Source organism: Carcharhinus amblyrhynchos, chromosome 3, assembly GCF_965287045.1.
Source record: "Carcharhinus amblyrhynchos chromosome 3, sCarAmb.v2.hapA, whole genome shotgun sequence".
Taxonomy (NCBI): Eukaryota; Metazoa; Chordata; class Chondrichthyes; order Carcharhiniformes; family Carcharhinidae; genus Carcharhinus; species Carcharhinus amblyrhynchos.
Window position 1 is genome coordinate 62,048,070 of NC_137326.1, and position 25,213 is coordinate 62,073,282.

Genomic DNA, 25,213 nt, shown 5'->3' on the forward strand with positions numbered 1-25,213 from the left:
AATACACCTCAAGATCTTAGACATTTCAATCAAGTCACCTCTCACTCTTCTAAACTCCAGTGAAGACAAGCCTCGTCTGTCCAACTTTTCATTATAAGACAACTCACCCAGTTGAGGTCCCAGCACTGATCCCTGTGCACACCACCTATTACACCTGAAAAAGACCTGTTTATGCCTATTCTCTGCTTCCTGTTAGCCAGCCAATCTTCTGTCCATGTCAATATGTTATCCCTAGGACACAAATTTATTTTTTGCAATAACCTTGGATATGAAATCTCATCAAATGCCTTCTGGAAATTTAAGTACAGTACATCTGCTGGCTCCTCTTTTCCATAGCCCATGTTATTTCTTCAAATAACTCCAATACAGTGTTTAAACATGACTTCCCTTTCACAAAACAAAATTTAAAGGAGGGACAATACCTTGAGAGAAAAAGAGTTAGTTCATAAGAATCACACTGAACACAAACTATTAACTCTGGTTCTCTCTTCACACATACTGCCGGACTTGCTGGGTTTTTCCAGAACTTTCCATATTTGTTTCAGATTCCAATATTAGCAGTATTTTGCTTTTATTTTGTTCAAGGAGAAAACCATTTACAATATCAGCTAACATGAGGGTCAGGAGGAGAAATTTGGTAATCAGCAGTTTGAGAGTAGAAGCAAGGGAACAGGTTGTGGCTCTCATGGACCAAGATGAGCTAGGGGAAGATGCAAGTTCAGCATTTGGGCACGAAGGAGCATTGAAGAAAGTTTAGTTCAGTGGGCTATTGGAACGACTTGTCAGAGATAGCTAAGCAAATTGTCCTGATCTTAGTGCCAAAAAATCCAAGAATTCCTCACACATTTCCTCTCCAAGTGCACCTCCAGCAAAGAGTTCAAGGTGACAGTCTATAGAAGAGAAGATGCTGAGGGCTAATTTTGCATTTCAGGATGATCTTGGAACAAAGAACAATTTTAACTAAGAGCAGGATCCTGTAGTGTTTTAATTGGTCCAGTCAGATCTGGTGGTAGATGACTAACCCAGTTTCTCTGCCATATCTTTAAAAGTCTGCATCTCTCTGACTTAAATGAGCAGAGATGAAGGCTGTATTGGTGGAACAGCCAGGGTGAGAGTATGGTTTTAGTGGGGACTCAGGCATCAAAGAGCCATCATTCAGCAGTGGCAAACTTGCCTTTTTTAAAATCAGTAGATGTTTTAGTTAAGGGTGGATCGGGTTTGAACTCCTGCTCTTTTTTTTGAATAGTTTCATCTTGAACAAAATTTTGGTAATTGGAGAGGGTCTTTGCATGGTGCCTTACCTAAAAGATGTCGCTACAGGCTACATAATATTCCACCAATACTGAGCTGAAACATCAGCCCAGATTACATGCTGCACTTCCGAATCAGTACTTGAACCCAGAATCTTCTGACTCAAAGGAAGTATTTCTTGAGCCAAGTTTCTTTTCCATTAAGAAATATGTAAATGTGAAGATCCAAATGAGAGTTCTTATAGAACATATAGAACATAGAACATTACAGCGCAGAACAGGCCCTTCGGCCCACGATGTTGCGCCGACCAGTTAAAAAAAAAACAATGACCCACTAATCTAAACCAATCCCTTTTTATCCATAAACCTATCCACGGATCTCTTAAACGCCCCCAAACTAGGCATAGTCATAGTACTCATAACGAGTCAGAAATAGCCTCTGCCTCACCTGGATCTCCTTTGCTGCAGGATGTTTGCTGCTAGAGAAAGCTGTTCTCTTTTATTTTACTTAGTTGCGCAGAAGTAATAAAATTAATCTGACTGGCAGTTGACTATGTTGCCTTTTCACTTGACTGAACAAATGAAAAGGCAACAACAGATTCTGTGGTTTATTTACCGCACTCTGGTAAAGTGCTGGACTCTACTAAGGCAGCACATTTGGTATCAACTCAACTAGTGTGGAATGGTGGATGCAGTTTCGGATCCCAGTATGCAGTGTATTGGAACATTCGAGTTCCCCTCCAAAAGGGCATAACCCATGAGCTCTCAACGAAGTATTATTAATACTGTTGCGTTAGCTGCTGCTTGAGGAGCTTTCACTATCAGCTGCTGTTAGTAAATCTTTTTAAAAGTTGGAAATGGTTCAAGCTGTGTTGATCTATACCTTAATGAATTGTGGAGAGTCACTTCTGTAACGTTTAAACAATGGCTTGAGTGGTGAACTCTGCCAATTTGACCCATGAAGCAGAAAGTTTTTAGCTTTAATTATTCCTCCCCTGGTTCCCCCAATTTGAACTTCACTACCTGTCAATTTGGGCTATTAAAGTATGGTGGGTATTGTGGAGGAGTCTGTTTCTGTGTGTTGTTCCCACACAGGTGGGTGAATTCTTACTTGGGACACCAAAATCAGTTTGTATCAACCATTTAAAAGCAGGTTAATGTTAACACGCTTAAAATTGGAGAGGTCATGGTATACATCAGTGAGTGTCTGTATCATAAAATCAATCTATTATGTTGACATGTAGGTGAAATACAGACCATGGCTCATACATACTTACACACAAGACAAAATCCCAAATTATTTCACAGGTTGATGCAGCGAAGTATGATGCCATTTGAGCTATCATGCCTGTGGTGGATGAACTGATTGGTAATCATTACCACAAAGTTATATTCAAAGCAGTTGTCTTATTTTGAAAGATAATGAAAACTTTGGGCATGCAACAATATCAAAACTAATTTTATGCAGTGCACAGACAGTGATTAATTTGAACAAGCCCCAGTTCTCTGCATGACACACAATTTCCAGTCTGGAGGATAACATGGACAAAGATGCCTTTGATTTTATGCCACCAAACAAAGCACTTTCTTTACTGAAGAAAGGATGGAGTTGGTTGTTAGGAATACATCACCGGTTAGAAACAAGGTCAGGTTCACTCTGCATTATCTCACTGAACACTCCCAAGACAGGCACAGCAGATGTTAGGATAGAAGATAAAGCTCCTTTTACACTGTCCCATGAAACACTCCCAGGTCACATGCAACACAAGTTAGCTAAAACAAATCTCCCTTGATACTATCCACTCAATCACGTCTTAGACAGCAGTTAAATACCTAACAGAGCTCAATCTATTGTGGCACAATATGACTCGACTTTTTGTTGAGGTGTAATTTTGTCTCATTTATATTACATATGATAGTCAAAGTCACAACATTGGTATAAAGCTCTCAAGCCCAACTGGAAACACACATTCCGCCAACCATGAGTGATGGTTACTCACAGAAATAGGAGTAAGTTATTCAGCTCCTTTAACCCATTCTATTACACAATTCAATCATGTCTGATCTCATCACAACTCTATTTATTCATTCATTTTTGCCGCTAACTAACAAAAAACCAGTCACATCTTAAAAGCTTCAAACAACCTCCAGCACAAGACTGCTTAAGGAACAAGGAAATGCAGCCACTGTGCTAACATCGCAAGCTCACAGACAGGTCTACATACACACACGCTACACACAGAAACAGCACATGCCACAAATAGAAATTATGAGTAATTGTTGTGTAATGCATTCTAAACATTCTTTAGTCAAAACATGCCCACTTTTCTAATTTGGGATGTGCTTTTGATATTATATTCAGGAATGGTATTTGAAGCTTTTGTATGGAGCACTCTGGTATGGCCATTCCAACTCACCGCGTTTCAGTGTCTGTCACCCAGTGTCTCTAATAAGTTGTGGTTACTGAGGTGTCGGTGTGACCAATCAGATGATTGGTTTCAGTATCAGATAATGTTTCCTTAACACCCAATAATCATGCAAGGTTTAATAATCTATCGCTTTGCTGAAATTTGGAATATGGAATGACTAAACCATGCAAACAATAAAAAGGGCTCTATCGTCATTCTGTGTTAACGTCAGGGCTCGCAATAGAGATAGTAGAATTGGGATTAGAGTACGGAAGATCAGCAAAAACTCCATTTTATCACCAGTGATCCCAACTGGAAGCACACAGAATCCCTACAGTGCAGGCGACAGTCATTTGGCACGTCGAGTACATATGTAACATGGTTAAACATGGATAGGATTAGACTTGGCTGTGATGCCCCAAAACTCAAATATTACACTGACACAACAACTAGGATGTAGAGATGCTGGCGTTGGACTGGGGTAAACACAGTAAGAAGTCTCACAACACCAGGTTTAAGTCCAACCAGTTTATTTGATAGTAATCCCACAAGCTTTCGGAAACGGTATTCCTTCGTCAGGTGAGTGGAAGGTTCTGATCAGAGAAAGGCATATACACATCTCTTTAACCTATGCTAATGTTATCTCCACTCACATTGTCTGTATCTTTAAGACTTGAATAGCAGGTTAGCTGCAAAGACTGGAATTCTAATCAGTATTCTGTAAACTATGTGTGTCTTCATATGCCTTTCTCTGATCAGAACCTTCCACTCACCTGACAAAGGAACACCGTTTCTGAAAGCTTGTGGGATTTCTATCAAATAAACTGGTTGGACTTAAACCTGGTGTTGCGAGACTCCTTACAACAATTAGGACCAGGAATAGATCATTTAGTCCCTGGAGTCTGTTCTGCCATTCGATAAGATCATGGCTGATCTAATTGTGGCCACAACTCACTTATTGTCTGCGCCCACTCTTTGTGCCAGCATCTGTGTGCCCACTTATGTAAGCATCTGTTTGTGAAATTGGTTACGAATGTTTAAGTGCTTCAGTAAGGGCTGAAATCTGACTGGAGATTCAAAAATAAATTACTGGTAAAGCGGGCAAGGATTTGTGACAATGGCCTCCAGTTCCCTCCACAATTGCCCCTAGATACATCTGTCATCTGGGTACAAGCCGATTAAGTAGTTTAAAAGATTCTTACATTTTGGCTGTGATTAAATTATACACAGGACTTCAATGCATGCAAATTACCTTGCTCCTTCATGTTCATCTTTCATACCTTATGCCAAAACCCACACAATTAGGCACTCCCCCAACTCAAATGGGAGTATACCCAACTCTGCTTGCTTTTTTTTTGGGGGGGGTGGTTTGCAATGGGGAAGTGTCATTTCCTGGTCAGGCTATTGTAATTGTTTGAGCGTGTTTTACTAGGACCAGCTAGTATTTGTTTCTTTTCATACATCTTTATGGCATCACTATAAGTTATATTAAAGGTGAAAAGCAACCCAGATTGCAGGTTCTTAAACACTGTGCCTCATGAGCATGAGTTGTGGTTAAATAAGTTGGGACTTTAATTTTAAGACTCAAAGAAGAAACACTGATATGACTTTGGCATTTCCTTAGGTTCTAATTTTTTACTCTGGCTTATGCCCAATTAGACATATTAAATTTGGGCATATTCTAATAAGATTTGGAGAATGTTTTGGAAAAATAGCAATATTTTTCAGCTCATCAAATGACTTTGGAAGGGATAAAGCAATAGTTTGTAAGAAGAGGGGTCAGTTTTGAGAGATTGTGAGATGTGTTTTTGAACAGGAAGAAGTCAATAAATGCAAAAAGGGCAATACTGAGGAGTCACTAGTCTCTAACAGAAATATTCTCCCTATGGCTCAGTGAGAACTGTGTCAAAATGATCCCTGTTTCATGGCGAGTTTGCTGATAACAGCTGGGGGCTATGATCAGACACAATTCAATTCAATGTTACTGGACTGGACAGCAAAGATTTCTGTTCCCGATTATTGTGTAATGACTGACAAAGCCCACATCAGCATGTGTAAAAACCAGGTGAGAACAAGATAGGACTCCACAGAGCAAGATGTCCAATGTGTGACCCTGGAACAACCCACAGGCTATGTTGCCAAGGCGCCTCAATCTAGTTTGTACTTCTGTTTCATACTTTCTAACGTCAGGTTTGAACATGATCAATTTACAGATTTGGAAAATGTGGTTGCCTCGTCAGTGGATAAATCCTAAACAAGAATATCATAAACTACTGGTACCACTAACCTAGCACGTATGCAAGTGAATGAAAAGGCCCAAAAACAAAGGCTTGGACCATCCCTGTCCTCGCATATCCGAAACTCTGGAACAGACTGCCATTTTAAAAGGAGCAAACAGAATAGAATTGGAGCTGAGTTTGGTGAACGCCACACTTGTGCTCTGATAAATCTAGAATTGACTTTACAAGCCTGAAGTACTATTTTTAAACAATGAGTCTCTTCCAGCTCTGCAGTGTTAAAACTAATTTATTATCCTCTCTGCAGCCACGATTTTATGATGTGGATTAAATATCGGATTTATTTAAAGCAGAAATACGGCAGAGTGTCAGCAGATTCAGTAAATAGTCAAATTATTTGCATTTCAACCAGGTAACAAATACCTCCACTCTTTCTCAACTAACCTAAGCCCAGCAAAAATAATCTTTTCTTGAAGGTGCATTTAAATTTCCTCAACAGATAAAAGGGATTAAAAATAATCCTCTAGATAGAGACTGCTAACCTTATTTGCAAGATTTGGAATGGCTCACCTTTGTACTCTGGAGTAAACTCTTTCATTTCTGGTGGCAGTGACTCGTAGAACCTCTGCTCTCGACTGATGAGGGGTTTACAAACTGTGTGATCGTCATAGCGCATCATACTAGTGTGTCCGCCAACTTGATGAATGAAAGGCTCCAAGAGCACTCCTTTGCTTCTCTCTGGAACTGCGTTGTTACCATATTTCCCCACTTCCATGGTGTCCAAAAGGCACATTGCGTTACTGGGCCGCAGCTCAGAGGAGACATGGAGCACAGTGCATAGGCCTGGCTTTGCTGGGGATGTGTATACGGGCCAGAGGACCAGCCCACGACCAATGAGTAGCGGGAAAGAACAACTCCAAACTACGATCTTGTTCGATGTTCACTTCTAAAAGAGAAAAAGGAAAAACCGTCAGCTCACTCGAAATCCAGAAAAGTCCTGGCACCTCATCTCAGATATTAGCCTCTAGCCTCTGGGATTAAGGCCGATGAACAAATTCTCTGTATTTGTTGTAAGAGTCCAATGTTAAATGCAGTAAGACAATCTTAATCCCATTTCAAATGGGTAAAACCTAATGGGATTCTCACTCATTGAGAGATTGCAGGATAGCAGCAATGTTTTTTGGAGTCTGGAGCTGTGGGCAGAGGACAGAGTTTTACTTGGTATCCTAACCATCAATGTAACACCAATGTCCAAAATGGAGTGTGGCCATTCCACAAGGTTCCTGGTCTTTGTAGGTACAAGAGTCACAGAACTAAAATTAAAAAAGTAGTTAGTATTTACAGACTAAAGCAAATGGGGGAAACAGAAAACGAACATGGACAACAAATTAGGATCAACTTACAGTTGCAGAATACTTCCTGTATTGCAAATGCTGAGAAGTCACTTGCCCAAACCAAACAGAAGTGTCTTTCAAAGTACATTTGGAACACTTATGTCAGAACAATCAGCTCCTCAGATTGAACTGTTTATTTATTGCATGAGATATGGAACAATGTCCTTTCAGCAGTAACTACCACTTATTAACAGAAGCTGGAGTATCAAAGACCCATAACTGACGAGCATGCAGCTGTGACTGGCAAAGTGAGATAATTATAAAAGTAGCACTGGAAATACAAGAGGGTTACAGCTTATATGGGCGACACATCTATTTTTAACAATGACTAGCTGTGGCAAGTCAGATGATGCACTGTTCTAAAACAATGGACTGCTACAACATTTAACATGGAACATATTCTGTTGAAGGAGCTGTAATAATCGATTTGTGACCAATGGGATTCAATACAATTCAGTTCCTGCTATATTAATCCAAGTTTTGAACGAATTATAGCTTCTTCCAAATTCACATTAGGACAATCAAAACTGTTGTTTTCAACAGCTACAACTAACTCTAGTATCTTGCCACTGATTTCACTCTTTCTTACTCTCAGGCAGTACTTAACTATTTATCATTTTTTGCATCAAGTTGAAGAAAGCTTTAAACTCCAAGCTGTTTCTTCACCTTCATCCCCATCTTATCTCAGCTGCTGAAACCTTTATAAGTGCCCTCTTCAGTTTCAGACTCAACAGTCTAACCACTCTGCTTGGTGCTACCCCCAACCTCAACCTTCACCTCTGCTCCCCCTCCCCAATCATGCATAAACCTCAGCTAGTCCAAAACTCTGTACAGTTTGAATATGCGCTGTTCACAAAGCCAAGCTAAATTCCCCCATAGCGTATCAGAGCAAGTGTCAGAGTGTGACGACGAAGGGATTTTCACAGTAACTTCATTATAATGTTAACGTAAGCCTACTTGTGACACACAAACTTTAAAAACAATTTGAGATGCTGCTTTATATTACAAGTGGGTATACAAAGGATTGTTATTGTTTATTACCTGAAAGTCAATCTCCTTGGCACAATCCATTAAATATGAAAGAATGGTTCTAGCTCATTAAACTGGTAAGAATGCTGCTTCTGTCTCTTAAGTGTTACTTACAGATGGGATTTATCACCATGTAATGGAAATTCCCAGCATCCCACTGGGAAGTTTGTATTCTACAACTGGCTCCTTGTTAAAGCTGCTGGTGGCAGGGACCAGGAAAGGTTTACTGTTCAGCATCAGAAGTTGTTTGTGGGAATCAGATGAGAACAGTGCCAGGTTCAGCTGTGATACTGACAATTACTAACTAGATCGAGCTGCAAAAACAGCCATTTAAGCAATATGCTGGGAAGCAACAAGTGGGCAAGAAAGAAAACTGGAGGAGCAAGCATCAAAAATGACTGACTTCAGGCAGACAAGCCTTCTAAGAGAAGTGGAACATGCAGATAATGGAGAGTAAAACACTCAATTGTTATTTCCCTTTAGTTGAGAAATTGGGAAATTTTGTTTATGTGAACAACACTGCAATAAACTTGATGCCCAGACAGGGTGGCAGAAGTCCAACAATGTCATGACTGTGATTAATTAACTCAGCACAGCCCAAAATTCAAAGCAGATACTCAGTGGTGTATAACATTGTTCATTTTGAGGTTAGGCCATCATGCATTGTGGCTTTTGCCTCTTACTTTTGAGTCAAAATTTTATTCTGTTTTAACAGCAAGTTACAAATTTAACTTCAGAACCTTTCTCAGAATAGTGTAACAATGACAATTATTAATGATCCTATCTGAAATTTGAAAGGAAACTCGGAAAAGGAGAACTTAATCTTGTTTTGAACACCTAGAAATAAAATTCACAAATTTATTTTGTAATTTTCAATCAATGCTGTTACTAGGATTTTGTACTGTGATCATTCTATGGAATAGGATATGGACTTACATTGTATGCTCAGGAGGATGGGGACAGATGCACTGTTTAAGGTGTACTGTGCTATTCCCCGTATCTTCTGTCCATCAGCATTACCATAAAGGCAATTACAAATGGGTAACAAATGCCAATCCTGCTCAGTGACACCCACATCTGTCAGCTATGCAATGGCCAGCTGGTGATGAACCCCATCTGAAACTGAGTCTTTTAGGAGGTGGTTCCAAAATAACATTTTTAATAATAGAATTCAAAACTATGCCAACCTTTTGTCACAGACTTGGTAATCCCATACTTAAACCAGGCAGCTCTGTAGTACAGGGTCCAGAATGGTTCATTAATGAAATGATTCATATTTAGTTGCAGCACACTGGAATTCAATATTCCAGTGTTAGGTGGCCCTAGATGCACAAGCAACCAGTATTCTGAACTAGTAAACAATGTTAAACTCTACCTTTGTTCTGCAGGTTTGCACCCAAGCTCCTGATCTGGTTCTGTGTAAATGCCCATTCTCCATACCACGAGAGCAGAAATTTGATCAATGGGTGCAGATTTCTCAGCTGATGTGAGTTAAGACTTAAATATTCTAATCAAGTTCCATGTCAGGACACATGGTGCATGAAAAAAAAACAGGAATTTGGCAAATCATAATTTTTGCACATCACTACAATGTATTGGCTTAAATCTCATTTTCTTTACATTGTGCTGGTTATCTGTATACTAAATGCATCCAGAGGCAATAATAAAAATCATATGGATGAGTGCTTTAAATGCAAACAAGACTGCCATTTGGACATTTACTGTGTGTGCCTACTTCACAACCACTACAAGGAAACCAATAAAGCAGGAATTGAGTGCTCGGAGTTCTGATGTGCACATTTTGGTTGTGGTGTTTACTTTTAATGTTGGATTCGAGGAAGGGTACTAATAAGCTAAATAATAAAAAGCCAACAATCACTGTAGCAAATACCTCACAGCCCTCGCTCATGCGCCAAGTCCGTAAAGTGCATTCTGGAAGCTGTAAGTTACGTAACGTATCTCCTCTCCTACTCACACAAGCCTGTCGCGTCTCTTTAATAGTTTTTTCACAAGGTAGTACAATACTGAAGGCCACTCAGCCCATTCAGTCTAAACCTCATCTCTTCAAGAGCAATCTAATTACACCACTCCCCTGCTCTTTCCCTATATATTTGCAAGGCTTTTCTCTTCAAGTATTTATCCAATTCCCCTTTGGAGGCAATTGTTCCATCAGACCCCAAAGTTCACCTCCACGTCACCTCTAGTGCTTCTGCAGCCTCCAAGAACGGACCCTCTGACCACAGGAAACAACAACTCTTTATTGATTCCATTTAAACGCTTAATGGTTTTGAACACTTGTATCAAATCTGCTCCGAGCTTTTCTGCTCCATGTAGAATGTCAGCTTCTCCAACCCATCCACATAACTACAATCCCCTGATCCCCAGGAACCAATCTTTTCTGTACCCTTGCCAAAGTCTTCAGGTCCTTCTTAAAGTGTGCTGACCAGAATTGGACACAATACTCCAGTTCAGTTGTATTGATGTTTTATAAAGGTTTAGCATATCTTTCTGGTTTTTGTATTTTATGTTCTACTTAAAAAATTGTGGGACTTCATATACTTTATTAACTACTTAGTTAACCTGTATTGCTCCCTCAAAGATTTAACCACAAACATCCTGAGGTATCTCTGATCTTGCACCCCTTTTAAAGTAGTATCATTTAATATGTAGGGTTTCTCAATACATTCTTCCTTCCAAAATATATCATCTCAAATCTTCTGGCACTGAATTTCACTTGGCAAGTGTTCATCCATTCCACTAGCCTGTCTACATCCTCTTGAAGTATGTTACTATCCCTTCAGCATTTTGCCTTTATCCAGTGCTTTCCTTTCTTCTCTTACAGATCCTGCCATCATTCTTTAATCTTTCCCTTCTTTTCAGTCATTTTTCAATTTCATTTCTGATTACATTTAAACAAATAAAAGGGAAAATTAATGCAAAATTCATTCACTAACGTTTCAGACATTGTATACCTGACAGGGTACTCCAGGATATCTGCACAACCTATCACCCCAACACTGCAAAGCAGGTTACATGCAACCAGTATCTTAGCTGCCTTCATGGCATTGATGAACGTGATGCATATTGTTTTTCATTCTCTAATATACTTTATAGGCAGGGACAGAGAAAGAACTAATACAGAAATGCAGCTCTCGGCTTCTCAGACAGTAAGTATCGATGCCATGGCTAAGCTGGATTTTCCATTCAACAAAAGCAAAAAACATATCATAGAATAACATAGAAAACCGACTGACAGGAGTTTCATTTTCAGTGTACAAAAACAGCCAGCCTAATCTTTTAACCCAAAGCGAAACTACTTCAATGAAGTCAGACACAGGGCAAGCTACAACATTTTTAACTCATATCCAATCCTATTACACAGGATAAATTAAACTGTACATACTAACTGAATTTCTCACAACTGCATGTGGAAGAGAAAGCACAATCCCATCCCAAAAGTCTGGTATGGAACTGAATTACACAGCAGTAATGGTACAATCACCAATAGTACTTTGTTTGTAAGTGGGTGGCAGCAAGGGCACACAGTCTCATTCGGTGCTAGGAAGCAGGGAAAAAAATCAAATCAACTGAGATTCATGAATGGAGGTTTACTCTTCAATGTTTTATCTTACTCAATAGAATGAATACAAGATGTTTTTACACAGCAGATATAATGATCTAGGTATGTTACATATGGCCAGCCGCTGGCTCTGCAGGTGGCTGTTTTGCAGAGACAGTCAGCTAGCTTCAGGTCAAATCTACTTATGAAATTGCAACTGAATCTCCATAATGAGGCAACTACCAGCGTATGAACTTGATTGCTAAAAAAATATCCACTCATCTGACAATAAAACAGTTTCAATAACAAATTGCAGCTGTGGGGCCCTCGTCTGGCATGTTCAATAACATAAGGATACAATTTTTGCAAAAAATTGCTGCAACTGGAGAAATCACAAAACGCTGGTCAAATGTCCAGTTCACACAGAATTTCACATGAATTATTAAGATTCAATAAAAAGTACATCCTGAAGAGACAATAAAAGAAGATAGAGAAAACGAACAGACAGTATTAGAAGTACACATGCCTGTCAGCAACTGAAGAGCAAAGGCAAAACATGCAGACAAGAACGTAAGAATTAGGTGCAGCAGTAGGCCATCTGGCCATTTAAGTATGATCCATCATTCAATAAGATCACGGCTGACCTTTTCATGGACTCAGCTCCACTTACCCACCAGCTCACCATAACCTTTAATTCCTTTGCTGTTCAAAAGTCTATCGTTGCCTTAAAAACATTTAACGAGATAGTCTCAACTGCTTCACTGGGTAGGGAATGCCACAGATTCACAACCCTTGAGGTGAAGACGTTCCTCCTCAACTCCGTTCTAAATCTGCTTCTCTTTATTTTAAGGCTACGCCCTAGTTCTTGTTTCACCCACCAGTGGAAACAATCTCCTTGCTTATATTTTATCTGTTCCCTTCACAATTTTATTTGCTGTAAGATCTTCCCTCATTCTTTAAAATTCCAGTGAGTATAGTCCCAGTCTACTCAGTCTCTCCTCATAAGCCAACCCTCTCAACTCCAGAATCAATGCGTGAATCTCCTCTGCGCTCCCTCCAGTGCCAGTATATCCTTTCTCAAATAAGGAGACCAAAACTGTACATAGTACTCCAGGTATGGCCTCACCAGCATCTTATACAACTGCAACATAACCTATTTTTAAACTCCATCCCTCTAGCAATGAAGGACAAAATTCCATTTGCCTTTTTAATGCACCTGCAAACCAACTTCTTGAGATTCATGCACAAGGACACCCTCTGCACAGCAGCATGCTGCAATTTTTAACCGATTAATAGTCCATTTCGTTGTTATTACTGCCAAAATGGATGACCTCACATTTACCAACATTGTACTCCATCTATCAGGCTCTTGTCTACTCACTTAGACTATCTGTATTCCTTTGTAGACTGTGCCTTCTGTACACTTTGCTCTACCACTCATCTTAGTGTCATCTGCGAACTTTGATACTTGGTCCTTGGACACTTGGTCCCCAATTCCAAATCATCTAAGTAAATTGTAAACAGTTGCTGAACCAACACTGCTCCCTGAGGCATACCACTCGTCACTAATTGCCAACCAGAAAAAACCCATTTATCCCCACTCTTTGCTTTCCGCTAGTTAACTAATCCTCTATCTATGCTAATAGATTACCCATAACACTGTGCACCTTTATCTTATACAGCCGCCTTTTGTGTGGCATCTTGTCAAATGCCTTCTGGAAATCCAGATACACCACCTCTACCGGTTCCCCATTGTCCACTGTACTCATTTCGTCCACAAAGAATTCCGGTAAATTAGTTAAACATGACCTGCCTTTTACGAACCCATGCTGTGTCTGTTTAATTGAACAATTTCTATTCAGATGTTGCGCTATTTCTTCCTTTATGATAGATTCAAGTTATTTTCCCACTACAGAAATTAAGCTAATTGGCTTATAGTTACCTGCCTTTTGTCTATCTTCTTTCTTAAACAGTGGCATGATATCTGCTGTTTTCCAATCTGCCAGAATCATCCCAGAGTCCAGTGAATTTTGGTAAATTACCACAAGCTATTTGCTATTTCTCCCGCTGCGTCTTTCAGCACCCTGGGATGCATTTCATCAGGGCCAGAAGACTTGTCTGCCTTTAGCCCCATTAGCTTCCCCAACATTACCTCTTTAGTGATAATAATCACTTCTAGGTCCTCATCTGCCATTGCCTCCTTGTCATTAATTTTTGACATGTTATTTGTGTCTCCAACTGTGAAGACTGACATAAAATGCTTGTTCAATACCTCAGCCATTTCCTCATTTCCCATTATTAAAGTCCCCTTCTTATCCTCTAAAGGACAAGTGTTTATTTTAGTCACTCTTTTTCATTCTATACATTTATAGAAACTTTTGTTATCTGCTTTTATATTCTGAGCTAGTTTACCCTCAACCTATTTTACTTTTCTTTATAGCTTTTTCCATATCTTTCTGTTGACTTTAAAGAATTTCCAATCCTCTAGTTTCGCACAAATCTTTGCCACTTTGTAGGCATTTTCTTTCAATTTGATAGCCTCCTTTATTTCCTTAGATACCAATGGTTGATTATCCCTTTTCACTGTTATATACTTTTGCTGAGCATTGTGAAAAAAAAAAATCGCTTTAAAACTTCTCCACTGTTGTTTAATTGGAGCACTATAAAGTCTTTGCGCCCAGTCTACCTTAGCCAACTCCTTCCTTATCCCATTGTAGCCTTTGTTTAAGCACAGGACACTGGTATTAGATTTCATCATCTCACCCTGCACCTGCATTTTAAATGCAACTATTCTGCGACTGCTCCTTCCAAGAGGATCCCTAACTCTGAGATCATTGATTATTCCTGTCTCATTACATGGGACCAGATCTAGGATAGCTTGCTTTCATGTAGGTTCCATTACATACTGTTCGAGGAAACTATTGGGGATACATTCTACAAACTCTTCCTCAAAGCTGCATTGACCGACCTGGTTTGACTAATCGACATGTAGATTAAAAACCCCCATGGTAATTACCGTACCATTGTGACATGCATCAGTTATTTCTTTGTTCATTGCCTGCCTCACTGTGATGTTATTATTTGATGGCCTATAGGCTACACCTATCAGTGATTCTTTTCTCTCTACTATTTCTGATTTCCACCCAAATGGAGTCAACCTTTTTCTCCATAGAACCTGTCATGTCTCACTACCTCCTGATGTCATTCTTAAATATCAAAGCTACACTACCTCTGTTATCTTCCTATCTGTCCTTCTGAATAATCTGATACCCCTGGATATTTAACTCTCAATTATGACCACCCTGCAATCGTCCTCTATAGTGGCCACTAAATCATACTCAGTGGCGATGATGTAGTAGCAATGTTGCCAGTTTACTATGGGCCACCCAACAGCCAGTAGGAAAAAGAGGAACAGATATGTAGGTAGATTTTGGCACAGTGTAAAAGTAACAGGGTTGTTGTGGTGGGAGATTTTAACTTCCCCTATATTGACCGGGACTCACTTAGTGCTAGGGGCATGAATGGGGCAGAATTTGTAAGGAGCATCCAGGAAGACTTCTTGGAACAGTAGGTAGATAGTCCAATTAGGGAAGGGGCTATACTGGACCTGGTATTGGGGAATGACCCCGGCCAGGTGGTCCATGTTTCAGCAGGGAAGCAGTTCGGGAACAGTGATCACAATTCAGTAAGCTTTAAGGTACTGATGGATAAAGATGTGCATTCCTCAAGTAAAGGTGCTAAACTGGGGGAAGGCTAATTACATCTTGCACGTTCAGGCAGGAACTGAAGAATGTAGATTGGGGGCAGATGTTTGAGGGCAAATCAATGTCTGGCATGTGGGAGGTTTTCAAGTGTAAGTTGATAGGAATTCAGGACAAGCACATTCCTGTAAGGATGAAGGATAAGTGTGGCAAGTTTCAGGATTCTTGGATAATGAGAGATATTGTGAGCCTAGTCAAAGAGAAAAAGGAAGCATTTGTCATGGCTGGAACACACGAAGCAAGTGTGGAATACAGAAAGAAACTTAAGCAAGGAGGGCTAGAAGGGTCACAAAATGTCACTGGCCAACAGGATTAAGGAAATTCCCAAGACTTTTCATTCATATGTAAAGAGCAAGAAGGTAGCCAGGGAGATGGTTGGCCCACTCAAGGGTGGGGGAGCGAATCTATGCATGGAGCCAGAGGACATGAACAAGGTAGTAAAATGAGTACTTTGCGTCAATATTCACCAAAGAGAAGGACCTGGTGGATGATGAGTCTAGGGAAGACTATGTAGATAGTTTGAATCATGTTGAGATCAGAAATGAGAAGGTACTGGGAGGTCTTGAGAAACATCAAGGTAGACAATGTCTTAGGACCTGATGGGATATACCCCAGAATACTGAGAGGGGCAAGGGAGGAAATTGCTGGAGCCTTGAGAGGAATCTTTGTATCCTCATTGGCGACAGGGGAGGTCCCAGAGGATTGAAGAATGGCCAATGGTGCTCTTTTGTTTAAAAGGTAGGAAGGATAATCCAGGTAATTACAGGTCGGTGAGCCTTATGTCAGTGGTAGGGAAATTACTGGAGAGGATTCTCTGAGACAGCATATTAGTGAGAGGTAACATGGTTTTGTGAAGGGGAGGTCATTTTGCACTAACCTGATTGAGTTTTGAGGAAGTGACAAAGATGATTGATGAAGTTAGGGCAGTGGATATTGTCTACATGGATTTAAGGCAGGCCTTTGACAAGGTCCCTCATGGCAGACTGGTGCAGAAGGTGAAGTTGCACAGGATCAGAGGTGAGCTAGCAAGATGGACACAGAATTGGCTCGGTCATAGAAGACAGAGGGTAGTAGTGGAAGGGTGCATTTTTGAATGGAGGGTATGACAAGTGGCATTTCTCAGGGATCAGTGCTGGGAACTTTGCTGTTTGTAATATATGTAAAAATGATCTGGAGGAAAACAAAACTGGTTTGATTAGTAAGTTTGCAGATGAGACAAAGATTGGTGGATTTGCAGACAATGATGAGGACCGTCAGAGGATACAGCAGGACATAGATAGCTTAGAGACTTGGGTGGAGAGATGGCAGATGGAGTGCAATCCGGACAAATGTGACTTAATACATTTTGAAGGTCTAATACAGATAGGAAATATACAGTAAATGACATAACCCTTAAGAGTATTGATAGACAGAGGGATCTGGGTGTACAAGTACATAGATCACTGGAAGTGACAATGCAGGTGGAGAATATTGAACATAACAGCACAGTATAGGCCTTTTGGCCCTTGATGTTGCGCCGACCTGTGAAACCAATGTAAAGGCCATCTAACCTACATTATTCCAATATCATCCATATGATAATCCAATGACCATTTAAATGCCCTTAATATTGGCAAGTCTACTACTGTTGCAGGCAAGGCATTCCAAAGGTAGTCAAGAAGGCATACTGCATGCTTGCCTTCACCGGCTGGGACACTGAGTTTAAAAATTGGCAAGTCATGTTGCAGCATTATAGAACCTTAGTTAGACTGCACTTGGAATATAGTGTTCAATTCTAGTCACCACACTACCAGAAGGATATGGAGGCTTTGGAAAGGGTACAGAAAAGATTACCAGGATGTTGCTGGTATGGAGGGCATTAGCTACGAGGAAAGTTTAGTAAAACTTGGTTTGCTCTCACTGGAATGAGAGAGGTTGAGGGACGACCTGATAGAAGTCTACAAGATTATGACAGGCATGGACAGAGTGGATAGTCAGATGCTTTACCACAGGGTGGAAGAGTCAATCACTAAGGGGCATAAATTTAAGGTGTGAAGGGCAAGGTTTAAAGGAGATGTACGAGGCAAGTATTTTTTTAAACTCAGAAGTTAGTGGGTGCCCGGAACACACTGTCAGGGGAGGTAGCGGAAGCAGATATGATAGTGACTTTTCAGGGCCATCTTGACAAATACATAAATAGGATGGGAATAGAGGGAATTTGGTCCCCAGAAAGGTGGAGGATTTTAGTTCAGTCTGGCAGCATAGTCAGTGCAGGTTTGGAGGGCCGAACGGCCTGTTCCTGTGCTGTAATTTTCTTTGCTCTTTGTTATTTGTGCCATCAACTCACTTACCTTGTTTTGAATGCTATGAGCATTTAGATATCGTGTCCCTATACTAGATTTTATACCTTCATTTTGAATCCTAACACCTCCATTAACAACATCTCCTGAATTCTCCTTCCTTTTAACTTTTTTTATAATTTTCCACGTAGTTGAAACCTTCTCCCGACATGCTAACCTGCTGCTTTGCATCCCATTAACTATATTTCCTGTAGTTTTACCCTTCCTTTTCCTCCCACTTGATAGTTTTAAGTCCTTGTGATCATCCTATTTATCCTTTCCACTATAACACTAGTCCCAGATCAGTTTTAAGTGAAAATCGTTCCAATGGTACAGATCTTTCCTGTTCCAATACTGATGCCAATGCCCCATGAAATGGAACCACTCTTTCCCACACCACTCCTTTAGCTATGTGTTTACTTCCCTTATTTTCTCATCCCTATGCCAATTTGCACATGGCTCAGGTAGTAATCCAGAGATTATAACCCTTGAAGACCTGTTATTCAGTTTAGTGCCGAGTGCCTGATAATCCCCAAACAGGTCCTCTTTCCTAGTCCTGTCTATTGTGGCCAAACGGGCCATCTAAAATGGCAATTTTTAAAGCACTCTGGGACAATTGGACAAGAAGCTAAACCGACAGGCTGCAGTTTAAAGACAGAGAAAAAAAGGCTGCAATCCTGACAAGTGAATAAACAGGATATGATGGGTCATCTCCAGGATGGAAGGGACTTTATAGTCACACTGGCTTGTTTCATCTGTAGGATGAGAGAGACTTTCTGGTCACACTGGATTGTGTACCAGACATAAGGGCATCATGAATGTTTATTTAGGAGGGAGGTACGTGACCTATATGCCTCCAGCACCTATAGACATGGCCATTGGGGACACACCCAGAGATCGATGTGGTAGCACCTGATAAGAGTCCAATCAGGTTGATCAAGTCCTGATCAATCGATTGGCAATGGCCAAAAAGGGACGTGAAACCAAACGGGGTATAAAGGGTGCTGTGCAACCAGGAATCTCTCTCTCTGGCCACATGAACGAGCTACAACAACAGTGAACATTGCCAGTGACGACCAGCATGAGGACAGCCACCACACCCTAGAAGGAAGGAAGGATGACCAGAGCCAGAGTGATGTGGAGATGCCAACATATAGAATCATAGAAAAACTACAGCACAAACAGGCCCTTTGGCCCACAAGTCACACCGATCTTATCTCTACCCACTAGGCTTACCTATAACCCTCAATCCTATTAAGTCCCACGTACTCATCCAGAAATCTCTTAAAAGACTCTAACGAATTTGCCTCCACCACCACCGATGGTAGCCGATTCCACTCATCCACCACCCTCAGTGAAAAACTTACCCCTGACATCTCCTCTGTGCCTACACTCCAGCACCTTAAACCTGTGTCCTCTTGTGGCAGCCATTTCAGCCCTGGGGGAAAGCCTCAGAGTCCACCTGATCAACACCTCTCATCATCTTATACATCTCTATCAGGTCCCCTCTCATCCTTCATCTCTCAAAAGGAGAAAAGATCGAGCTTTCTCAACCTATCCTCGTAAGGCATGCCACTCAATCCAGGTAACATCCTTGTAAGTCTCCTCTTCACACTTTCAATGGCTTCCACATCCTTCCTGTAATGAGGCAACCAGAACTGAGCACAGTACTCCAAGTGGGGTCTGACCAGGGTCTTATACAGCTGCAGCATTATCTCCCAGTTGCTAAACTCAATTCCTTGACTGATGAAGGCCATCCGCCTTCTTAACCACATCTTCTACCTGTGAAGCCGATTTGAGAGTCCTATGAACCCAGACCCCAAGATCCTTCTGATCTTCTACAGCGCTAAGAGTCTTACCCTTAGTATTATATTCCTTCATCCCATTTGACCTGCCAAAATGTGCCACTACATATTTATCCGGGTTGAAGTCCATCGACCACTTCTCTGCCCAGTCTTGCATCCCATGTCACACTGCAACTTCTGACATCCCTCCAAATTATCCACAACACCTCTGACCTTCGTGTCGTTGGCAAACTTACCAGCCCATCCCTCCACTTCCTCATCCAGGTCATTTATAAAAATCACAAACAGCAAGGGTCCCAGAACAGATCCCTAGGGCATTTCACTGGTAACCGACCTCCATGCAGAAAAAGACCCATCTACAACCACTCCCTGCCTTCTGCAGGCAAGCCAGTTCTGGATCTACATAGCAACATCCCCTTGGATCCCATGCCCCTTCACTTTCTCAATAAGCCTTGCATGGGGGACCTTATCAAACGCCTTGAAGTCCATATAAACCACATACTGCTCTTCCTTCATCAATGTGTTTCATCACATTTTCAAAAAACTCAACCAGGCTCGTAAAGACACGATCTGCCTTAACAAAGCTGTGCTGGCTACTTTTGATCATACTATACTTCTCTAAACGTTCATAAATCTTGTCTCTCAGGATCTTTTCCATCAATTTACCAGTGAGGTTAGACTCACTGGTTGATAATTTCCTGGGCTATCTCCATTCCCTTTCTTGAATATAGGAGACACATTTGCAATCCTCCAATCCTGCGGAACCTCTCCCGTCTCCATCGATGACGCAAAGATCGTTGCCAGCAGCTCTGCAATCTCTTCCCTCACCTCCCACAGTAACCTGGGGTACATCCCATCTGGTCCCAGCGACTTATCTATCTTGATGCTATTCAAAAGCTCCAACACATCCTCTTTCTTAGTGTCCACACACTCAAGCTTTTCAGCCCGCTGCAAGCCTGCACTACACTACTACCCCTGCTTGTGGGTTTACTATCAAATAAACTGGTTGGACTTTAACCTGGTGTTGTGAGACTTCTTACAGAGCCAAAGTGCCAGGCCAGACCAAAGGACCAGACTACGCAGACGACTACCGAGACCAGCGCACAGATAAAGGCCAATATTTGCTTGGGTACTAGCCAGTCACGCAAAGTTAAGTCAAGGTCTTGTATTGGACTTGAATTCTAGTATTTTCTGTATGATAACTTATTGTTGATCGGGTGGGTGATTATTGATTGTGTGGGTTTAAGTAAATATTGGTTGTACTAATAAGACATCTACTTGTAGTTATTTGTCCACCGTATAAGGGTTAAAACAGACTGTGCGGCAGGCAACGCTATGTTGTTTGTCTTAATGTGGACCAGAACAACTGAATCCTCACCCTCCCACTCCAATATCTTTTCAAGCCAGTCAGATGTCCCTCACCCTGACACAGGGCAGGCAACATACCGTGTGGGACTCTCGATTCTGATTACAAAGGATGCTATCAATTCCCCTAATTACAGAATCCCCTACAACTCTTTCACTCCCCCCTCTTGAGTGGCCTCCTGCACCACAGTGCAATGGCCAGCTAGCTCATCCTCTTTACAGCCCTTTCCCTCAGCCACACGGGGCAAATACCTCATAGCTGTTGGACAAGGTCAAGAGCTGAGGCTCCTATGTTCATGAATTCAGGATCCCTCTACCTGCCTCACCTGCAGTCACATCCTGCTGCCCTGATGACTGACCGAATTAAAGCTACTTATCTATAGGACGTAACTGGCTCCTTAGACGAAGTGTCCAGGTAACTCTTCCCCCTCCCGGATGTGCTGCAGCATCTGAAGCTCAGACCCTAGCTCATCAATTGAGCTGAAGTTCGTTGACAACCTTGTTGGTCCTTTGTTTTAAAAAAATTGTTCATGGGATGTGAGCATCATTAACAAGGTCCACAATTATTGTCCACCCCCAATCAAGAAGTTGGCTTTGAGGCTACTACAGCCCATGTGGTGTAGATATAGTGCTTTTGGGAAGGGAGTTTCAGGATGTTGATACAGTGACAATGAAGGGACAATGATATTGTTCCAAGTCAGGATGGTGTGTGGCTTGGAGAAAACTTTTATAATAAAATATTATTTTGTCTATTTTCTTCACAGATGGCTGGTTACTCATAATATTGAGACAATTGTCTCCTTCGCTGTCCTAAAGTCTAATGTTCTCATTGGACTGTTGAGGCTAGGTCAGTTGAAAATTTGAAAACTGGGATTGATAATATTTTTTAGGTTAGAACCATAGAATCCCTAGACTGCAGAGAAAAAATTAGGTTGCTAAGGGATATAAATCCAAGATGGGTAAATAGAGTTCAAATACAGATCAGCCATGATTTAACTGAATAGCAGAACAAGTTCAAAAGGCTGAATGGCCTTCACCTGCATCTATGAAGTTTGATATTGGGGAACCCAGGAAGCCATTCTGTGTGGATGATCCAAGGCAGTGAACTATGGAAGGTATCACAGTCGTAGAAACATAGGTAATACAAGAAAATAGAATAGCAGTAAATTTGGTTCTTCCAGCTTACTCCGTCATTCGTTTTGATCATGGCTGATCATCAAATTCAATATCCTGATCCTACCTTCCTCCCATATCCCTTGATCCTTTTAGCCAAGAGCTATATTTATTTTCTTCTTGAAATCAGACTTCTGGCCTCAACTCCTTTTTGTCAACTGAGTCTGGTTCTGTCCTCATCCTGTGTCCACATTCACCTACTTTCCAACAATCTGAAACAGGAACCCTGACGAAGTAAATTTTACACCATCAGAACACAATATCAATCTGCAACATTATACCCAGCAGTGGCTGAGGTTGAACATTCCTCGGTTTCATTTGAGGTGATTCTGCAGTAGTTGCACAGTGATTAAAGTATCTTCTAAAGATATCTATATTTCTGTTACAAAATCTAATGTGGGTGCTGTTTTGAACGGCATTACTATAGATACAAAAAGACAACATAAGCTCAGAAACAGTTTTGTGATTGGGATTTCAGTAAAGCTTTGGTAGGATCTGAGTTTTGTAATATGTGCACTTGAACCATGATAACATGGAACAGTAAAATGATGGATTTTCTTCCCAAACTTTAGTTGCTGCAGAGCTTACTTTAAACTGTGCTTGTGGAAAGGGGCATATCACCAATACTGGAAACAGTTTGAGGGTGCCAATCAGAAGAGTTCAAATGCAGTTTTTGCTCTGTGTAATTTTATAATTGTACTGTAAACTTATACCAAGTTTCACGAAAGTGATATTTGTTAGGATTCCTGTAAACACGGATTTCTGCCTCAAAAAGACATAATTTGCAATGGTCTAGCCCATTAATTTCTGCAAACATGAAGAAGGTGCAAGGAACACACATTACTGTCTGCAAAATTTGCTTATGTATCAAGATTTAAGGGTCTTCAATGCAATGCAGGTTTATTTCTTTTAAAATCTAGAAATTACTCAGGCCAGGAGGGCAAGAATTTTTCACAATGAGGCCAGGACATCAGGAAACATGAAAATCTGAATCAAGTTGCGTAGAACCTCGCGTCACATTGGATATTTTTATAAAATACATCTGACTAGCCTCACAGAAGAGCAGCTCTGCCCAGGTTGAACATCTGGCACCATCCATACTGCTGTCGGAAGTACTGTGCCTTTGCTTCAAGCTTGATTTACCTCTGCATGCCCATCTCATCGTGTGAAGTCAATACTACCGAGAAGTGAACACAGGCTTTCAGCCTAGTGACCCCCGTGAAGGAATACTTCATCGGACTTTGATTCTGGACTAGAATACATGCAAAACAATATTTCTTTCGTCTGTGGTCTCTGTACTATAAATCTTCATTTTCTCTGTCCATCTGTTTACTGTCTGAAGGTGAGGGGAACATTGTGAATCCTTTTTTCATGTTTAGAATGTGTGCAAATAAACTGAGTTCATCCTATCTCGCATTTTCTCTAGGGTTGTTATAGAAAACTGGATACCACCAAAACTGAGGGGTTGAGGAATATGCCACTGCTTATAAAGAGGGAAACAATTCAATAACGCTTTTCTGTTTACAGGTGGATGGTGGGAGAAAAGTTAGTGTTATCTAAGTGAAGCATCCTTCACATTGGTAACAAAGTATATAAACCATTTGATTTCATTTGCACGGTTCTACTCTGCCCATCTTTGTTGCCTTTTCACTTGCTCCACTTTATCATAAACCATCTTCTGAAATTTGGTATCTGAAAGCAGGACAATGCAATGTGTCTCTACTGTACTATTTTGAATTATGAATAATGTGTCAAATATCAGATCAGAGGTATTAAATTCCCCACACCTTGACAGTTACACGATAGGCAATGATGTAAACTTGATCATATTTGTTAAATGTTCACGGTAACTGCCTGCTAACAATCCAACATTCAAACAATCACCTCACAATGGACAAGCCCACCACCCACTGTCAGTGCATACTTGGCTTTTGTTTCTATAATTAGAAGCTGAGCGCTCCTCAGCTTGCCATTCTGCAGGTCCAAGGAAAACACTTTAAATTCCAGCGTTTTTCCTAAGCATGCATGTTAAAAAACCCCACAGTCAGATGCTGAACCAGCAAATTGAGTTAAATAAGTTAAAATTGTGGATAGACAACATTTTTGCACCACATTCATGAGAATTATGAAACGTATCCTACTGTTCAACTACAGAAGCAAAATACAGCAGATGCTGGAAATCTAAAATAAAAATAGAAAACACAGGAAAACAGTCAGCAGGACTGGCAATATCCGTGGAGAGAGAAACAGTTAACATTTCAGCTCAATGATCTTTCATTAGGCCTGTCATCAATTACAGATGGCATTTTTTCATACTAGTATTGTGACTAGAAAGAGCACTGAGTTGTGCAACATTAAAGTAGTGGGAGTTACAGGGAATAGCAGCAACGTAATCAGTGAATAGCACATGATATATGGATCATGGAAAGCTGAAAGACAAATACTTCAAGATTGGGAGATTTTAACCAGTATTCAAACTGGACAAAGACAGCAGCTCAAGGTTGGGAATAGACTTACTGAATGGAATTGAGATAATTTCCTAGAGCAGCCAGTCTTAAGCCCAAAGAAGCAACAATATTTAATTTTAAACAGTCGTTTGACAGTACAAAACTTGCATCTTGCTGGGGAGAGACAAATTGCATTCATCAGAACAAATCCAAGAATGTCAAATTTCAAACAGAAGGAAAGGGTGCTGATTGGTTGGCAAACCCACTTTGATTGACCAAGGTGTAGCCATGGAAAAAGCAATAGTGAACTATAGGCTCCCAAAAGGGCAATTCCAAAAGGTGAGGCTTGAACATATTCCTTTCATTTGCAGAGAACAAGTTGTTATACATGAATAATGTAACTTCCAGCAAGCATACATGAGTCTCATTATGAGCTCAAGTGATTAAACTGTTGTTGGGGTACACTC

General features: G+C 40.8%; 1 protein-coding gene across 6 annotated transcripts in view; it reads right to left on the reverse strand.

Moving 5' to 3' along the window:
• Positions 1-25,213, reverse strand: part of ip6k1 (inositol hexakisphosphate kinase 1) — a 102,034-nt gene that overhangs the window by 46,987 nt on the left and 29,834 nt on the right. For 5 of the 6 annotated variants that reach the window (XM_080184680.1, XM_080184652.1, XM_080184646.1 and 2 more), the window contains one exon: positions 6,466-6,841. In XM_080184680.1, the coding sequence (XP_080040806.1) occupies positions 6,466-6,688 (223 nt within the window). In that variant the 5' untranslated portion in view covers positions 6,689-6,841. Of the gene's footprint in view, positions 1-6,465; positions 6,842-22,366; positions 22,526-25,213 lie in introns of all 6 variants that reach the window. The other variant, XM_080184672.1, reaches the window with a different exon arrangement.